This window comes from Colius striatus, chromosome 3 (genome assembly GCF_028858725.1).
Source record: "Colius striatus isolate bColStr4 chromosome 3, bColStr4.1.hap1, whole genome shotgun sequence".
In the NCBI taxonomy this organism is placed as follows: Eukaryota; Metazoa; Chordata; class Aves; order Coliiformes; family Coliidae; genus Colius; species Colius striatus.
In genome coordinates this window covers 38,246,551-38,266,977 of record NC_084761.1, presented here as the reverse complement: position 1 = coordinate 38,266,977, position 20,427 = coordinate 38,246,551, and the positions used below count along the sequence as shown (strand labels likewise).

Sequence of the window (20,427 nt, the reverse complement as noted above, 5' to 3'; positions counted from 1 at the left end):
TCTTACATCAATAATAATAATAATAAAGATTTTTGCAGTTAGAGCTGAGCTGATGGTTTTGTTGATGGGGCACAAAACACAGTGGGATTCAGCTCATACTTCCGTAGTGGTGCCAGGTCACTGTCTCAGACTGGGAGAAAGACAAAGGATGCTGAAAAATGCCAGTCAGGACTCGATAGCCAATGTAACTATTAAGCAGGTATTCTTTATTGCAGTGCTGGGTGCACAGGAGATTGTCCTGCCTTAATCCACCCAGGTTATGCCTCCTTTCTGTGGCCATAGGGGGTAGTTTAGGATGAAGATCTAAGTCTTCCTCACAATTTACTTTTCACCTTTGCGTCCTTGTCACTTGTTCAAACTGCAGAACAGGACAAAACCTGCCTTGTTCTGTCAGCACTAGATAGTAGTTCTGTCAGTGCTAGATAACAATAGTAGTTGGTAGTTCCTAAAAAAAATGTTCCACAAAGCTTTTGGTTTTACAGAGTTAGCAATTTTGCAAACCTAGTATTTCAAGTACCTAAGAGTTATAAATAGATACTTGAATTTTCTAGCTAATATACAATGCCCTGTAAGTTCTTTCATTCACTGGCTGCTGTCATCCATGTTGGAACTCACACAAAGAGCTGATGTTTGAGGAGTTTGCCATTTTTTATTCTGACAACTTTTCCGTGTGTAAGTGCACATAAGTCAAACAAGGACTTTAGAACAAGTGAAGATGCTTTGAATTGTGTATGTAGGCTTGTGTGAGAAGTTATTATAAAATAATCTTTCTTCTTATGCTTAGCTAATTTAGTAAAATCCATAACTTGGAGAACTAAAGCAAAAACAAAGGCAGGATCATACAGCCATGCTTAATAATCCTTCAAAATGTAATCTCTTTTTTAAGATAGTTGCAGCATCTTAGAACACCTTACAGCCTTTGAGAGATAGTGTTCAAAGGCATAGATCTACTGCTTTGCCCAGGGTTCATCTGCTGCCCACGGTCTGTGAGGTGCCTGCCTTTCTCCCCTCTTGTGTTCCTATCCACATCCCTTTGGCAAAGAAGACCACAGAACAAATTCAAGCAGAAATAAAATAGCTTTGCTCAAAAGAAAATTCAGCCATATTTTGAAACATAAAACATGTTTGAGAAATCGTAGCTCTCATATGAGTTTTCCAGCTGTATGTTCTGATACTGAAGTTAGTTATAAAAACGCAGAGTGAATCCAGGACAAGTTGGAGAGTGGCAAAAATGTTTATGTACTAATTGGATCTTGATCCAATTATAGTCGGATGAGATACTACTGAAGAATTGTGGGCTATATGTACGAGAATAGAACCAATATTTGAAATTTCTCAAACTCATAGAATGAGAAAACCCAGTATCTGATCCAAAACATCCAACAGCCCAGCCCCCTTAATATCAAAACTGGAACATGTCTTGCAGTCTTGGAACAGGAAGGTACAGCTGCTACAGCTGAAAACTGCTGAGGCTTTTTGTGTGTACAAAGAAAAAAAACCGACAAACCCAAAAATTGTTTGTCAGTTTAAAACCAGAAATCAATAAATAAACTCCTCGCTCCCCCTGTATGCATCTGCACATATTGTGAAATCTGCTTTAAAGGAACTAGCAGTGCAGTTAGTCAATTATTTATGCCTGCTACAATTTGAAATATCCTTGGTATTTGCAGTACAACCCCACCTCTGTGTAAAGTTATCTCCTCTGGGGAATCCATTTTGCTTCTCCTTGGGGAAATTGCTTCTCTCTGCTTTTGTGGTGTATATTTAAATTTAAAGTCCCTCAACTCCTTTACAAATCATACATTTGTAATGACACAAAGTGGATTATGACTCTGTAAAACTAGCTTACCAAATATGGCACTGCATAAGGAAAATAATAATATAAGGGTTTGTTCTACAATTTTTACCTAGAACGGGTACAAAAATTGATCTCTCTTCTGCTATTACCTCTTTCCATCCACCATTTACCACAATTACTACCAGATGACCTGAGAGTTAAAATTACTCAGGAGAAAAAAATATTTGAAATGTCACTGACACAAGTATTAGAACTGATGTGATTGATCAATGTATATGGCTTGGATTTTCATAATGACTGTCACTGATACATATAGTGCAGTAGTTCAGAAGAGTTTAAAGGTATATAGCTCCCATGCCTGTGTTTTTATGTATGCACAGAGAGGAGGAATGCATGTAAATGCACATTTAGCAAAACAAACTCCCTGTTGCATCCTCTCATAAAAAGGAAGTCCTCTAAAGAATGCAGTACATTATAGGACAAAATATTACTTACAGCTCATTGTAATCAGCCATGAAAAAGGTATGTAAGTGGCAGTATGTGATAGCTGGTAAATGCTAACAATAGTTAACTGTATTTATCGGAGCAAATAATCCAGAATGCAGAACTGGTATGTTCCTCTGCATTTAATCACTGGGATTGTTGAAGCAAAATAAGACAATTACGAGGATAGTATGAATATAATACTCCCAAGATAAGGAGGACCACATTCACAATTAGTACACTCCTCTAAAGACAAAGAATATTTAAAAATGTTTAATAATCCAGGAAATTGGACCTGTCTTGGTGGGGCTCTGGTCTATGCTGGTACTATACAGACTGTAACTAGACACTGACTTGGAAATCACTAGTTATGAAAATTCCTTTGTTTTCAAAAAACAAGACTGAACATAAGACTTTCTTTGTTTTAGAAGCAGATACTTCTCTACCAGAAAGGGTTTTATTGCCTTTCTAGTGGGAAAGTGCAGTGATCCCTAAATAAAATTTTTATTTTATTTTTACATGAAATGAAGTCTTTACTAGAAAGTTGCTTCCTGCCAAACACAAACGGCCTTAGGTCTGGGAATTCCTGCTCGTTTCTGCCTGTTCTAGGCTTCCTTTCCTGATCTTCATAACCTGTCTCTGGAGCCACTTCCATGTCTTTTCTAATTACAGCCTTCTTTCTAATTTACTAGCAGTGATTACCTCTGCATATGGCACAACTTAAAGATCTAGTCTAGCAATTAAATATGTGTTAGGAGACACATTTCTAGCATGACACAAAGGTCATTACATCTTTTTAATTGGTGTCCTGCTGTAGGAGAGTGTTACTAGTTACTGTCAGTGAATGCCTATTTGTAGTTTCTTTGCATCAATTTCTGTTTCAGAAATGGAGTTGTGTTAGTGTCGTAGCGGTGCAAGCTATATTCATTCAAAGATGTAGAGAATCTAGGTACTGCACATGCAGAGACATACACAGGCAACACAGTACAACCACCAGAGTTGACTCAAAGCCACCCTTCCTTTGCTAGCTACCTCCTTATATGCTGCTTCTGCCCATGTGATCACCCAGGGCCCAACTGATTAACTTGCAGCACCTGTTTCTGATAACTGGAAGTAGCTTGCCAGCTGCATTAACTTGTCCCTACCATCATTATTCAAGCTGGCTGGTCCAAGTCACATTTGTGCCTACATGTTAGCTGCAATTTAAAAAAAATAAAAAGTTACCATGTGTTTCCCTTGCCAATGACAAATGATTTCTTAGATGGCCATGGTCACCTTTAAAAGGATGACATTTTGTTGCTATGTTGAATATCTAGAGTGTTTTTAAAACATCCTTAGGATTATAAGGTTTATGGCTTTCTCTTCCATTAAACATGTATAGATAGATTATTTGTGGTGGTTTTCTGAGTTTTTACATATACTTGCAGTCCCTGCAAAATCTTGGAGAGCTTAAGAGTCAATCTGAGCAACCTATCAAATGATAAAATAATTTAATAATTATTTACTGGAGCTGGTTGATTTTTTTTTCCCTGATGGGGACTAATCTATTTCTTTGGCTCACCTCACCTGAACAAACTTGGTGCCTCTGTAAGGATCTATATTTTTTGAAGAAGTTTTAAACATTGTTCCATAGAGTTTGTCTTTTCATTTGTCCATCCCAAATTCATATGTTCGTTGCTGCTTTTAAAATATTGCTCTTTAGTTTGAATTTATTGGCTGTTGTTGTAACTCATGAAGTGGATGTCAAGCTTGGAAACAGTCTGTCAATCTTCAGTATTCTTGCAGTGCTTATCTCCTTAAATGGGTCTCTTGAAGGTAGTATGGATGGTAAAAATCATGAACACAAGGACAAAGGAGTAGAATACATTTTTGGATTTTTGTCCCTGTCTATAGAGAAAAATAAGAAGAGATCTGTTTTAAAGTAGAGTCATGGTCTTGCAGCATCAAGGAGAGGAAGACAGACAGATTAGGCTTTAAAATGCTAAAAGCTTTCATATGTATTTTACAAATTGTAGGCAAAATTTCAGCTAGTACTTGGATTAGACAGGTTACTGCTTGTACTAGATACGTACTATATAGGAACATGATATGGAGAGTAATGCTGTAAAGATACTTACCCAGGGGAGTAAAAACACATCAAACATTAAACTGAGTTATACGTTTGGCCTGATCTTTGAAATTCTGCACCAAAACCAGACTCCCAAAGTCAATCAAACCACTTCTGACTGATTGCAACATTACTGAACACAGACATTACCCTCCTAGTCTCTGAGTACTGGCTTCGCAGCAGTAACAATGCTCTGATTCTCTCTATAAGTAGCTATGTACATTTGTAATATTCCCTTGATGTTGCTTACTGAGCGTTTCATTGCTGATTTATCATGGGTTCTAGCATATCATTTAAGCTGTCTGCAGACTGGCAGCAAAGGTACATATTGGGCAGTCAGGGAGGAACTCATCCTCCCATGCTGGGAAATCATCCATATTGATCTAAGAGCTGCTCTACAGACCTGAGTGCAGCTAAGCAGGGACACAGGAAGCAAGCGTTGTAGTGAGTGTAGGGTATGTTGGTGAAAGAACATGCTTTCTAGAATTGTTAGAGATGTAATTCTACTAATTCCAGGAGGTACTGATGCACAAACTGTTTGTACTGTACTGTTCCATTTCATTCTATTACCAGAATTCCTAAACTGAATTATAACCTTACAGCTTGTTGTTCCCTGCTATTTATTCTTTATGCAATAAACTGTTTAGATGTCATCATGATCTAGACCTATTTTTGGCACAGCATTTATCTTTTTGTAATATGACCTTGCTCTGTTAATATTTCCTCTCTGAGAGTTTGTGAGGAGCTTGTTGGTTTTGTGCTCTGAAGCGCTGACTCCAGCTCTCTGAACATGCAGTCTGCTTGTCAAAGTTGTGAGGGTTACATGTGGATTTCTGGGGACCTTCAGTAATTTTTGTTTGTGGTAGAGAGGGTGAAAATGGTGTAATTGGTCTGACAGCCACTTCCACAATGTCTGTGGTATCACAAAGGAAAATGCTGTCAAAACATGAAGGATATTAATGACAAAGTGTTGAATGGAGTTTTGAATATGTATAGTCCAATGACTAAGGGGAGGCAGTGGTACATTTACATTTGCAATGCCTTTGCATAGACAGTGGTGGTGGAATGGAGGATGCTTAAATATATCAACAATAAAGCAGTATTAATGTTTTAGTGAGGTAATTAACTGTTCTCAGAGTTTCCAACACAGTATGCTGCAATAGACTGTTGCTTAGCTTGCTGGTGCTTTATGTGCTGCTGTGTACTTTGTCATTCCCATTTCAAGTTTGCAATTATTCATTTTGCACTTGGAGAAAGTCCAGCTCAATTAAAGTTGTTCCAATTTAGAAAATAAAGGATTTTCTACTGAAATTGACATACTCTATTTAATACTTATTAATGAATACTTTTAACCGTGTTGTCACTAAACATATGAAGGAAAAGCTAGCTACCAGGGGCACTCAACAAGGGGAAATCCTGAATGCCCTGGAAAGATCCATGTGCCCTCAAAGCAGATGTATAAATGCTGTTGGTTTCCTTAGAATATGGATAGAACACTACAGGCCAGAAAGAGAATAAATGCTCAAGAGACTTACAGTTCAACACTCCTTCGAAACTCACAACTGTCCTCTAGGGCTGAAATGTGCTTAAAGGTATTTGTGGACTGAAACATCTAAAATGCAGATGGTTTAAAACTGGAGTCTGCCATTTTTAATTTTCCTCTGTATTTTGAAAACAAAAGGTAAAACAAAATAGTACTAGACTGCAAGGTCAAAACAAGTCTCAGATTATATTAAACATTCTTTTTCTTACATTGCTATAAAAATATTTACAGTTTTATACAAATATTTACATTGAAAGAAATAAGTTTCTAGCTTTTGTCTAATTGTTGCTGCATAGAATTAAAAAATCCAGTTCTTCAGAAGCTTTATAGACAGTATGTATGTGTATGAATGGATGTTTGTCGGTGCTGCCAAAACCTGTACGGTAATTTCTGTATGGATAGACTGTGTCTTAAGTAGTGATCGAGTACAGTTTAGGATAAAAACTGTAACAAAATAAGGGTTCCAGAATGATGTTTTGAAATCCCGCCATCTTGTGTCAGCCTGCGGTATTTCCTTAGCATTCGGTCAGGCGAGGCAAATGAAAAAAAAAAAAAATTAAAAATGGTGACTGTGTCCCGTTTACTAAGAGAGACCTGGGTTTCTGAGTCTAGCTCAGAAAGCACATTTCTTTAGAATCATGTAGCATGCACTTCAGGAAGTTGGTTCAATCACACATTATTTCTTGTTTCCTTGTTCCTCGGCATCCTGCCTTCTTGTTTCTCTCTCAGCTCTTCCTTGGTAGAGCCACAGGTTTTAGAACTCAGCTAACTCTTCAGAGTGATAGTCCAAATCACAATTTTTGTCATCTGTCTGCTGTGCTGTCAAGGAACAAGTATTCTGCTTCACACAAAGGGAGTCGTATAAAATTTTTCTTACAAAGCATGATCCTGGCAGAACAGAGGGAAGATGATATTACTTAATCCCTTCACTGGGAAACCTGCATGCTAACTTTTAATTGTTCCAGTAATTTCTCTCTCTCAACATGTGTGCATCTTGTATTTTGGAAAGACCTCTCTAGTTTCATGCAAACAGGCTCTGGAAGGATGTGGTTCAATTCTTCAGCAAGGCTTATGGGATTTCCTTATTTAAATAATAAAAATAGTAATAATAATATCTTCAAAGTTAAATTCTCTGCAGATTGTCAGCCTGTGTTCCCTTTCATGCTGCAATATAGGGCACTGTCCTAAGGCTGCCAGTTCACACTAGCTCTCTGTGGCTACTGCTCTCATTCAGAGCCAGACTAACAAGTCACTCTGTATTTATTTTCCTGATTGCTCCAATTTCACCTGGGATAGTTTGTTTTCCTCCTAGTAGCTGGTACAGGGTTGTGTATTATATTTGTGCTGAGAATAGTGTTGATAACACAGGGATGTTTTGGTTACTGCTGAGCAGTGCTTGCACAGCACCAAGGCCTTTTCTGCTTCTTCCCTACTCTGCCAGCAAGTGGGCTTGGGGGCACAAGGATCTGGGAGGGAGCACGGCCAGGACAGCTGACCCAAACTAGCCATAGTGCTATTTCATACCATAGAACATCATTCACATCACTCATTATATTTACTATAAGAATATTTTTATGATTTAGTTTTGGTTAGTAAACGGTTTTTATTTCAACCCATCAGTTTTACTTTTTTTTTTTTTTTTTTCCCTGTTTCTCTTTCCCATCCCGCTGTGGAACAAGGGGGTCAGTGAGAGGCTGTGTGGTACTTAGTCACTGGCTGGGGTTAAACTATGGCACACGATGTACACCAACAACTTCACAAAATTAAGATATTGCTATAAAATTTGGTGGATAAGGTTGAATCACGCAACATGCCATGGTTGTGCTCTAAACATCAGCACCAATGGCAACAAGACATGTAAGTAACTGCCTGAGTCTTTATTGAGATTTGGGTTTCAAGATCTCAGGTTGCACAGACTGCAAGGAGTTTTGTTTGCCAGGATGTCAAGAAGAGCTTCAGTTCACTTAGCTTGCATCTGGATTTGAGATAAGTAGAAGGCAAAAGTTAGAGCCCAAATCTCAGCTAATGTTTGAAATTTCATAAAATAATAAAACTATATCTAGTTTCATGCATAGTACTGTTCCTTAAATACATTATATATATCCAAGTAGAGAGGTGGAGTAAACACAGAATTCCTGTTTTGGATTCAAGACAATCTACAAGTAGAGAGTTGCAATTAAGGAATTGAAATTTGACCCTTTCTAAAAAGTGTGGATTTGTGTTAGTTCTTTTTATAGAATTTTGAATATATAGAATATATAGAATATATAATTCTGTTTATAGAATTCTCTAGAAAATGCTTTTTGAAATTTTGGATGGGAATTATATTATAAATAGAAATATTTTCTGGGAATTTATTTTGAGAAAAGTGGTGGTGGATAACATTGAAATATATACAGTTCTTTGTAATTTATTCTGTTTTGGCTTAGATTGGTCATACCATATCACATTAATCTAAGGTTGTTCCCATCATTCTTGTTAAGATTTAACTTAGTAAAAGCCATTGCTGTTTTAACAGATAATTAAAAAATAATGATTAACATACCTCTAGCAAAGCTTAAGTGTATCAAAGCTCCCTTCCAACCCCTAACATTCTATGATTCTATGAAATACCAGTAGTTCCCTTTGAAAGACTGTGACTTAAAAAAATGTTCCAAGTGTGACATTCTTAAAAAAAAAAAATACACAATAATGTCCATTGTAGAAATGTCTACACATTTTCTGTTTCTTGTGAATGAAGTTAGCATAATTTAGTACCTATGGGTTTTTGGTATTTTAAGAAGTCAGAGGGAACTATATCAGCTTGCAGTACAACTCCCTGTCTGAACCAAGAAAAGCATGTAGAACATTCCAGTAAGGATTTGAATAAATGTCTGAATAGCTAACCCTAGAGATGGAGTCAGAATTAATGCACGAGAGACTTCTGCACACTAACTTGTAGTTTTTATAACTTCTATTTATTTCTTTTCAGAGAAGTACTAGAAACAATTTTCTTATGAGGACAGACTCATATGTTTAGCCTAGAAAAGAGAAGACTAAGGGAGGACTTCATTAACATTTGTAAGTGTCTAAAGGGTGGATGTCAGGAGGACAGGGTGGCACTATTTCTGTAGTGCCCATTGACAGGACAAGGAGTAATGGGCACAAGTTGGAACGCAAAAAGTTCCACTTAAACACAAGGAAAAACTTCTTTACTCTGCAGATGAGGGAGCCCTGACACAGGTTGCCCAGGGAGGGTGTGGAGTCTCCTTCTCTGGAGATTTTCAAACCACCCCTGGACACGTTCCTATGCAAACTGATCAAGAAAAACCTGCCTAAGCAGGGGTTGAACTAGATGGTCTCCAGAGGTCCCTTCTAACCCCTACCATTCTATGATTCTATGATAAGTTGCCACAATGTAACTACACCCACAGAAACATTTTAGCATGTTTTGTTGCCTTCTCTGAACTTATAATTTTTATCTTTCACGCCATCTTTTTACTTTTAGAACACCTGATAAACAGACTAGTATCCTGTATCCAAAAAACTCCTTAAGCTGTATCCAAAAAAACCCTTAAGTTTCTGCAAATGTAATTATGAGAAAGCACATGTCATACCAGGACCTCGACTGTCAGCCCTGTAATATTACCTGTTGTGCTAGCATTCAGACATTTTCTAAGTTTGGTAACTTGCAATGCCTTAGCTTACTCAGTACAGGGTAGAGCTAAAATTAATTTCCCATAGATGTTTTCGGTGTAACACTACAGCTAAAAGGCACAGTAGTTGTTTTATGGGAGCCCATGGGAAAAAGAACTCAGGGAAAGAACTGTAATTCAAATGGGGAAATTTCAACTCAACATTTGTCTTATATATGATCTCTTTTAAAACTTGCTTAATTAGTACTGATACCAGAGGAGATAGTGGTATAGTAGAATTGAGGCATCCTGAGGGTGTTTTAGGAGATGAGGCTATCTCTGGTAAGGGAATAATCCCTTCTGTATAACACAGGGATTCTGGCTTATGTAAAAACAAAAAACATTAGGGAAGATGGATTTTCCATACCTGATGGGAGATGCTTGTCAGTGAGAGCCAGGATCCTCTCAATACCTGTGCCTGCAAATAGGATTTTTTGTGTAAGTATAGTAATTAGTCAGCGGAGTTGACAGACTCTTGAAGGTATCCTAACTTCTTTGTAAGACTAAAAATCCCCCATAGCACCCACATGAAAACCAAATTACAGGTATGATCTATAATTATGTATACTGGCAGTGTATATCTGAGGTGTCATATCTCTGGATGAGAGTCTAGGGTGACGATGGAAAAGTTAAGTGGCAGTTTTTAGCTTGTCATGTCATTATCCTGATTCACAATAACAACTTCCTGTATTCCAATCCAACAGTAATACAGATGTGCACACGGTGGCATCACTGCTCAAGCTATATCTAAGGGAACTCCCAGAACCAGTCATACCGTATGCAAAATATGAAGATTTTCTTTCCTGTGCGAAAATGCTCAGCAAGGAGGAAGAAATGGTGAGATCACAACTTGAGTAAAATGAAATGAAAGGCTGGCATGTTATAACCTGTTCTGATTTTGAGGAGAAGCTGGTGATTACCTATCCTAATTTAAGAGATGTGCATCTATTAATTGAGGCTGTTATTCATAAAATTGTTACCACACAGGTCATTTGGAAGCCTAAATAAAGGTGCATACTGACTTTTACTGACTTTTGATGGAAGGCCAACATACTCTATTTGTTGCCTGTCGTTGACTCAGAAGACCTCTAAAAGACAATCACCTTCTGGACTTAAACAGTGTAACACACAGGAGGAAGTTAAGGGTTCTGATTGATAATATGTGCCCCTGCAGTGGCATAGGCCTACTAGATGTTAGTCTGAAGACATAATAAATGGGTTTTCTTCACATTGTTCTGTGTGCTTATGGGTAATGAGGTCAATTCTGATATTTCCTTTTTAAAGTAAATACAAATAACTTTATTCTGTTGCTTTCAATCTAATCCCCTAACTTTCTAAGGTGGTTACTTCTGCTTAATTCCTTTTTAGCATTTCAAATCGTGCTAGAACTGGAACTTCTCCTACCTAATCTTCTAATTAATTGAGCAGGAGCCTCACTTTTTTAACTGAGACTTCATTTCCTTTCTGAGCCTTCTATTGATGACTAGCAAATGCAGAGGTGGTAGTTGTTCCAATCTGATGGAATGTAGGGGGAAGAAAGATTTGTGTCAAACTGTCTTCTGTGGTTATAATCTCTTACAACCACTGAAATCAGACTGGTTTAATCTGAGCTCTTTGCATAATTATAGCAGGAGGTTCTCAGAGCTGAAGTTGTAGCTATTTGCTTGTGAGTGTTGTACACATCTCTAACCACAGCTCCAATGTAACATTACTTGACAATTCTGCTGTAGTCATCATGCAGTTTATACTTGGAGTGATGTTCCTTTTCAGATCAAATTTTTAGTCTTTATATTGGCTTAGTCCAAAGTGTATTATGTTATTCCTCCCCAACCATACCATGAAGCACTGTATTAAATTCACTTTGAAAGCAAGATTCAAATTGCAATGGCCTTTTGGTGCTGATGAGCCAATTTGATCCTCTTTATGGTGGCTTAGCAGTCCAGCTATAAGGCTATCTGACTAGATTTTCAGTTGATCTTTCTCCATGCAGAAGTTAAAAGTAGAGTCAACTGTTGAGGGGGTGCATCTTGTTTCCTTTCTTACCCCACAATCAGCAAACTTGTGCACTACCGTGATCCACTCATCTCAATTTGCATTTGTTCTTAAAACATATTGTAACCTAAACCACACTGCTGCTGACAACGTATCGAAACTCCATACTGAAAGAGTCTAAAGGCAGTGGTTGGTGAGGAGTGTGGCAACAGTCTGCTTCCACAGGACACAGAAATTAGTGTGTGATATTCTGCTTATCCCATTTCCAGGGTGGCCACAAACTAAAATAGCTGTTTATTGGTCCCAATCTAGTAAGGGCCAGAATTAGGTAAAATATTTGAATAGTTTTTCATATGAAAATGCCAATTGATTAAACGAGAACTTCTATTGCCTTGCTATCAGCAGGAGGGGAATGGAGCTGCTGGTCAAAAGAGAAAGAGCAGAAGAGAAGGGAAAGTCAGGATGAAACCAAGTTATTTATTTATGTTATTTTTATCCAGAGTTAATCCTTGTTAGCCAAATATAGCTGTCCCATCCAAAAATGGTTCTATGTAACACTGCAGCTTCAATGATGTGATTTTTGTTCTGTAATTGGAATTGCTGTCATTTTTTTTTAATCTCTGATAAAATACTAAGAAACTGTGCCTCCCCACTCTTTTTTTTCCCTTAAACCATTTAAAGGGCCTGAAAGAACTGGTGAAGCAAGTAAAGAGCCTACCAGCTGTCAATTATAATCTGCTGAAATATATCTGTAGGTAAGTGCTCTTGCAAGAATATCACATTGGTATTTATAACTGTGAGCTGACAGACAAACTGGTCTATGTATGTGCCCTGAAGGACAAGCACTACTTACAGTTGGAAGACTGGTGGACTTAAGTGAATACACTAAAACTATAGGTTTACTGCGTGACTAAGTACTAATTTGCTCTATAAGGAGCAATTATGACTTTTCCTTTCATAAGCAGACCACATACCAAGAAGAGCAAGAAGGCAAAAGTGAATATGTTTTAACTGCAGTTATTGGCCTCAGTGGTGCATCCTGAAGCATAATTTCCTAGAAAACTATACATGTCTTGTAGTATATAGAATAGTTTATGGATACGTCCAAGATCTTAAAAAACATCTTACACATATACAATTCGCGAACTTATAGAAAGTTCCCAGTATTAAAAAAAAAAAAAACAACTAAAAGAATATGAACTTTATTATTAATTTAAAGTTTTGATTTTGAGGATATTTTATGAGCCAAGTAGTTGATTTATTATGCTGGAGAAACTTACCATTTGTTATTCAATCATATTGAAGAAATTCTAAAGAAGTTGAGGAGAACAGCCTTGAGCTTTCAAGATGTTCCATGAGAACTTGGAATTAAATATTTGAAATAGGTTAAGAAAGCATAACATGTTTTGACTTTTTTTTTGCAATTATATTCTTCTCCACAGATTCCTTGATGAAGTCCAGTCTTATTCAGGTATAAACAAAATGAGTGTGCAAAATCTGGCTACTGTCTTTGGTCCCAACATACTCCGCCCCAAAGTGGAAGATCCTCTGACTATCATGGAGGGTGAGCCTACTGTACATAACTTGTAAGAAAAAGAAGAACTGTCTATAGGTTTATTAAGTGTACATACCAGTTCATGTAGTATGTGCACTAAGTTCCATATATCTTTTATATATAGACACGGAATTCTATAACCTGAATGAACTTCTGGGTTAAATCTTGCAAGTTACTACAAAAATGACTGAAATGAGCTACGTTACAGAAAGACTTTGCATAAAATTGTGCTGCCCTGGCAACTTCACTAAAAATATGCTTTTTCTCCCAAAACTTGCTGAAAATATGCCATATTCTTATCCAGCATGTAAGGTTGGAGTGCAGTTAATACTTTGTGTGAAACTCTTAAGAATGAGAAAAAGTTGGTACAGGTTCATACTGTAGGGAAATGTAGAATCCCCCACACAGCACTGGTATGCTATGTGCCTTTTGGCACAACAATGAAGAAATTGTCAGCTGCATTCTGTTATTTACAGCCATGTTCAGCTGTAGCATTTTGCTATGATTAAGACAAAAACATGGCCATGACAATCTCCTCATGTAATTTCCCGCTAGATTTAAGTTTTGTGAATTTAATTCTCCACACAGTATATGACACCTTTTCTCCCTCCAAACACTTTTTTCTTAATATCATAGAATGGTAAGAGTTGGAATTTACCTAACATTCTCAGAAATTAGGGCTGTACATGAGTCTTGCACTGAAAATTCTACCAAAACTAAAAAAAAATGTTCATAGTTTATATGAGAGCAAGTGGATTTATTCTTTGACTGAAATGGATGCTTTTCTTCTTCCCCAGATACAATAGTTCCCCAGATACTTTGTTAATTTACTTGTTTTTCTTGAAGTCTTATGTTTTCTCCCTCTTCCTTTTAATTCTTAACATGAGAACTATCTTCTTATGAACAGAAACATGATAGTCCCAAATCATGTATGAAAGCAGTGAATACCCAGGGTCAGCTGTCTGAACTGTACCTCAGAGAAGCCAGAAAATCTTCTAACATGTTATTGTAGTGGCACAAGCTATATTCATTCAAAGATTTAGAGAGGCTAGTTAATGCACATGCAGAGGCATACACAAGCAACATAGCAAAACCAACACAGTTAACTTAAAGCCACCCTTCCTCCATAGCTACTTCCTTATATGCTGCTTCTGCCCATGTGATCACCCAGGGCCCAATTGATTAACTTGCAGCACCTGTTTCTGATAATTGGAAGTAGCTTGCCAGCTGCATTAACTTGTCCCTACCGTCTTTATTCAAGCTGGCTGGTAGTCACATTTGTGCCTACACATGGAAAGGGTTTTTAAATCATTACCTTCACTTTAAATCTGGGTTCTCATTGTCACAGAGAATGGTTTGCCCATGCATTTTGACCCAAATGGGTTTGCAAGAGCAGTTGTCCAATTTAGGTTTAATACGACTGTGACTGTGAATGAGTATCATCAAACTTATATAGCTTCAAATACCCTTAAATTTGCAATTGTGGCTTCTTGCTGATTTCTATACATATTTGACTCAAATGCACTGTCACTATCTGATAATGGGGTTCAGAGGTAACGTTTACTATGTTATTGAAGTCTTAGTTTACATATCTTTTGTCATCTCCCCACGGCACTTTGAGAGAGAAAGACAAATGTGTATGTGTGTGTGTGTGTCTGCGCATGTGCACGTGTGCTGCCAACTGCTTCACTTTCAACCTGTCTCTTTTTTTGTACCTACAGAACTGCCAGACTCGCTGGAATAGTAATTTTTCTTACTCTGACATTTCTGTAGAGTTTAGCAGCCTTCTAGATAACTGTTGTGGATGTTTCCCTTGGTCAGCCAGCAAACTGTCTCAATTTCTCGTTGTTTTTGCATTAATTAGTACAAAATACTTAAAATTATTCAATTGTTTTATGCCTCTGAGGTCCATGAGAATGGTATCTCAGAGGATGACATTTACTGATGGCGTACCATGTATCTTCAGCTCATCTGTGGGGAAGAACCAGTGGACTTAGATATTTTGGATGCAGAAAGAGGAGTTAGCCATTCCTAAATGAAATATTATCTTCTAGGTTTATATTTTTCCAGAACTGACACTTAAATAATGGCAGCTTTATGAATTGACATGGTTATTGCAGTCATTGAAGGGAAATATTTTGTTGAGTTTTTTTTAAACTAATAAGAAACAGGTTTAATTAAACAGATCTATGACTTCACTTTAAGCATAACTTTAAGATTTGACATGAGACAGTGCTGATTTGCAATCGGGCTATGCATAGTTAAATGTATAAGAACTTTCAACAAAGTCTGTACATTGACTGGTGCTCATGGCCACAATTCTTCATTGCTCTTTGCTTTTTGGAAAATACAGATTGCTTTTCTTGCACAGTCATGAAAAGTCTAACATGCAGCTATGGGTAACCATGCCTGTATCACTATATGAGAATGAGAAGTCTATTTTCTTTGGTTCAGGAGAGATTTTTGCAGAATTCCAATCATGGAACTTTTTTTTCCTGTTAAACATGGTGGTAAAAGTTGCCTGAGTACAGTGCAATATGTAGTGTAGTAAAATTCTGTACATTACAGCTAATGTTCTCAGAATGAATATAGCTAAATGTGCCATGAGAGTAAAACGGTGAATTTTCCTATTGCTTAGTTCTAACATAGAATTTTACTTTAGCAAATAAATGCACAAGAACCCTTAAAAAAGATGATGTCGAGTACCCACTTGGAATGTTTCTTACTAGTTATATTTTAAAAGGGTAGGGTATAAAGATCCAGAATATTACAAAGGAGTTGATGTGAAATGATATTGCACAGTGGGAAATTATTGAGCATGCCTTTGAGCTTAAAAACTGGACAGTTATTATAACTACCTTGACTTCTTTCCTGAAATATAATAATCTCTAATGAGAGTCTACTTAACAAAATAGAGTTGCACATCTTTATTACCCCAAGTTCAGTTGTAAGTGCTAGTGTGTAAATTACAGAGCAGTCAAGTCATGTGCACACCAAGGGCTTGTTCTTTAAGAATAAAGGTAGCCACTTCTTACAAGTAGTAAGCTGTGATCCTGCATTGGTTCTGCAGTGTGCATAGTTTCTTGGTTGCATGTGGTCTCACCATGGAGTGGTTAAAGACATTTACATGAAATTAATTCTGTCATATTACTGCCCTGTTCTGCTGTAAAAGACAAAAATGTCTGTGTTCCAGCAATGCAAGTCCCTCACCTGCCTGTTTTTTATTGAATACAAGTGCTGTGCCAGAATAAGATTTTTACTTTAAAAGTTTTCACCACATGGAGTAGAAACAATTATGTGTTATCCTTTGCTTCTCAGGATTTCCTTCTATGGTCTTCCTAGGATGCAGTTACTGTCATGATAATAGCTTCTTCCCAAAAGTTCCTTATCTTATGGGGTCAGTGAGGCTGCTGGCTTGGTTTGGTGGAAGGAAGAAGTGGTACTGATCTGGCCCAACAGCCAGAGGCACTTAGGCAGGTTAAACATTCAGGGTGTTACATTGCATAAATGTTTGTATAAGCTGAATGTTTACGTAAAGTACATTTGTGTCCTTAACAAAATGGGCCATTAATGATGGTGTGCTTGATGTCTCCTTTCAGGTACTGTAGTAGTCCAGCAGCTAATGTCAGTGATGATTAGCAAACATAAAGAGTTCTTTTCCAAGGATGCAGATCCTCAGATAAGACCTGAGGTATGCAACAACAATGAAATGCCAAAGAAAGTGATTCCAGGGCAGCCACAGAACAAAGAGAATGACACCACCAAGGAGAGGGCAGTGAGAAGCTGCTCTTGGGAAAAACCTGAATCTCCCCAATGGGGAAGCATGGACAATGAGTCTCCAACTGCTCTGCCAGGCAGCAAGACAAATAGCCCGAGGAATAGTGTTCAGAAACTAGATGTCACTAGAAGCCCACCACTTACAGTGAAAAAAAATCCTGCTTTTAATAAAGGCAGCGGCATAGTCACCAATGGGTCCTTCAGCAGCTCTGTGGAGAGTCCTGAGAAGAGCCAGACCTTACCAAACTGTACCCTACAAACCAGGAGAACGTTGTCCCTGAAAGGACCAGTCACCAAGATGGGCACTCACAGTGTGCAGAATGGAGGTGTGCGGATGGGTGTTTCTAGCACAGATGGACACACTAACACCCTCAACAGCAGGACCGCAGGCTGGGTGCCCAACAGCTACGTCACACTGAGAGACAGCAAACAGAAGGAATCAATGAGTGAGTCAGGCCAGCACAACAGGCTTTCCACCTATGATAATGTCCACCAGCAGTTCACTGTGGTGAATTCTGATGACAAACAGAGTGTGGACAGTGCCACCTGGTCAACATCCTCTTGTGAAATATCCCTCCCTGAGCACTCCTGTCGTTCATCCACCACCACCTGCCCTGAGCAGGACTTTTATGCAGGTAACATTGAAGATTCTGTGCTGGATGGACAACCACATGAAGACCTCTCTAACTCGGGTGACTATGAGAACAAAGGTGACAGAAGGAGTGTGGGGGACCACAGCAGCCGAGCCACCAGCAGCAGTGACAACAGTGAAACATTTGTAGCCAACAGTGCCAATAATCACAGTGCATTGCACAGCCTGGTGTCCAGCTTGAAGCAAGAGATGGCCAAGCAAAAGCTAGAGTATGAAACAAGGATAAAAAGGTAAGATGGTTTATATTTACCATTTTACTTCCTTTTGCAGTATAAATCCAAGCAATCTGCATTAGTTTCACTCACTGGGTGCCTGCCACTGAGTTTCCCATCTTTAAGTGTTAATATACTCTGACATTGCTTTTGTGTATCATGATCCAAAAGGGTTTGTTTTAGAGAAATCACTTAAAATGTTTGTGACAACTATTCTACTGGCATAAAAAATAAAGCCAGAATCTTGTGAGTTTCTGTAGTCTCAGAACTACAATTTTGGTTTTGATTAACAAAATCAATAGGCTTTCACAATGTTTTTGTTAATTGATACTTGTTCTCCAGAAACAAGAGAGACAGCAGCTAGTCATCATCTTTTGTTGAATGCAGTGCTGTGGCTTATTCTACCTCTAGTTTTTGAGACTGGGAGACTGCTGGAACTCCTCTCTAGAGTGCTCATTCCTCTTGAGACAATTCTGTATCTTTGTGCATAGTCCTATCTCTGAACTCAGCAGATAAATCAGCTGAAGAAAGGAGATTAGCAGTGTAACAAAGACATTCAGGTCATTATCCTAACCTTGTAAGTGACACTAGTGCAACTACAGAAGGAGCTGGGTGTCAACTACTCTATTCCTGGAGAATTAGATGAGGCTGTTTGCTACTGTGCACCTTGCCAGTGGCTGTTGTTATGCATTTTCTAAGCGAGCTCCTGAAGAGATTGCCTTAGGAGAATGGTTCTTAGATGAAGTCCTGGTTTGCATATGCAATTGTCAAAAATTCAGACTAGGCTTTGTAAATGAAAAAACACACATATGACTTTGGTGGTGGTGTGTGTTTCCACTCAAGTGAGGGGTGCTGCTCAGGAGCTGTCTGCTTTTATTTTGTTTCTGCAGCTTGGAGCACAGAAATCTCACCCTGGAGATGGAAATGATGGCCTTGCATGAGGAACTGGATCAAGAGCGGAAGAAGTTCACAATGGTAGAAATCAAAATGCGTAATGCAGAGAGAGCCAAGGAAGATGCAGAGAAAAGGAATGATATGTTGCAAAAGGAGATGGAGCAGTTTTTCTCTACTTTTGGAGAACTGACAATGGAGTCTCATGGACCAGAAAGAGGCAACACCATCTGGATCCAGTGAGCAATGGAAATATAGACTGTGGGACTTTGGGGAAGAGCTTGGGGGTATTATACAATATCAGGTGGCTGGTCACCTGTCTGAGGCTAGTACTCGACATAATTTTATAAATCCTTGAAGGAAGAAATCACAGACATTAACCACTCATATCTACACTGTGTACTTACCAAATTATACTCTTTGAATGCTTCATGAGACTACTGTCAAGTGTTACAACTGGATATGTGTGTATAATTTTTTTAAAAATCACTTTAGAAAGCAAGAGATGTATCTCAAGAAATATTTTACTGCAAGTCCTGTATTTAAACTGGTAAATTGAAATATTGTTCCAATCAAGCTTTATATCAAGGCTTTTCTTCCTTGCGCTTAACATAATAAGCTATTTTTGGCATTGTGTTACCATCAGCTTGTTTTGTATATCAAATGTATTTTGGTTTTGGGGTTTTTTTTGTTACCTGTCTACCTGGGAAGTGAAGATAAACAGAAATGTTAAGGTACATGTGCCAATGGTTAACCTTGATTTGCATTGTTTCTAAAAAGACAGCAGGATGAGACACAGCAGCACGCTACTGGTAGAATTAAGTGGTACTAATTTAACAGAATGGCCATGGTAAAATGCCAGGGCACCCATATTGTAAAAACCAAATGAGGATATCAAATCAGAAAAAATGTGAACAATGGCAAAAGGGTAAAGAGATGCTTGTTTGGCAGTACAGGTAGGTGGCAGAATAAGATGGTTGGGAGAGAGAGTTGGTAAAGGGGAACTTTAGGGGAAGTCCATCACATAACCAGAGCTTTTTCGGGCACCCTAAAGAAGCCCTGTACCTGACCACTGCAGCTCCAAGCACGAATATAAGGCAATTCTGATCATATTTGCATCTGACTTACTTATGTAGTATGGGTGAAAGTGAGTCATTTTTGATGAAAGGATACAAAAAGGTAATGAACCTAACAACGCAATAACCTTATTAGTGTGATGGGTGCTGAAAGAAATAACAACAAAAAAAAAATGTCCAGAGTAGAAATTACTGGAGCACTTGTGTAACAAACAGTAAATAAAGAGCAAAACACATCAACATATTCACCACCAGTATTTACAGTGTATATCGGTAAGTGATCATACTGCCTGAATGTTTCATGAGATTAGTGTCACGTGTTACAACTGTGAAAGATCCCATGTTCTCAGTATCACCAAGGGAACACCTAGAAGGAACAACAGCCTGGAACCTAACAGTGTGCAAAGTGCCAATGAAAAAGAAACAACAAAGCCATGACATAAATCAATAATTGATGTTTGGTGTTATTACATATAGTAAGTATAACTGGTATTTTCTGCATCATGTTAAGGATTTCTTTGTTTTTAACTTTGCATTTAGGCCTCCAAGCTGTATTATCAGAGGGTTGTTGAGACATCTTGATTTCCCTCTAGTGTCTCTTAAATATATTGCAATTATTTTTTAATCCCAATTGATGGAATGAAGGCAACCTCAAAGAACATTCTTG

The 20,427-nt window shown here is 38.0% G+C and overlaps 1 protein-coding gene across 4 annotated transcripts in view; it reads left to right on the top strand.

Annotated features, from left to right (window-relative positions):
• ARHGAP24 (Rho GTPase activating protein 24) overlaps positions 1 to 19,227 on the top strand; it is a 211,085-nt gene extending 191,858 nt beyond the window's left edge. For all 4 annotated transcript variants that reach the window (XM_061992535.1, XM_061992536.1, XM_061992538.1 and 1 more), the window contains 5 exons: positions 10,310 to 10,442; positions 12,279 to 12,352; positions 13,040 to 13,161; positions 16,752 to 17,811; positions 18,684 to 19,227. In XM_061992535.1, the coding sequence (XP_061848519.1) occupies positions 10,310 to 10,442; positions 12,279 to 12,352; positions 13,040 to 13,161; positions 16,752 to 17,811; positions 18,684 to 18,927 (1,633 nt within the window). In that variant the 3' untranslated portion in view covers positions 18,928 to 19,227. The remainder of the gene's footprint in view (positions 1 to 10,309; positions 10,443 to 12,278; positions 12,353 to 13,039; positions 13,162 to 16,751; positions 17,812 to 18,683) is intronic.
• The last annotated feature ends 1,200 nt before the right edge of the window (positions 19,228 to 20,427 follow it).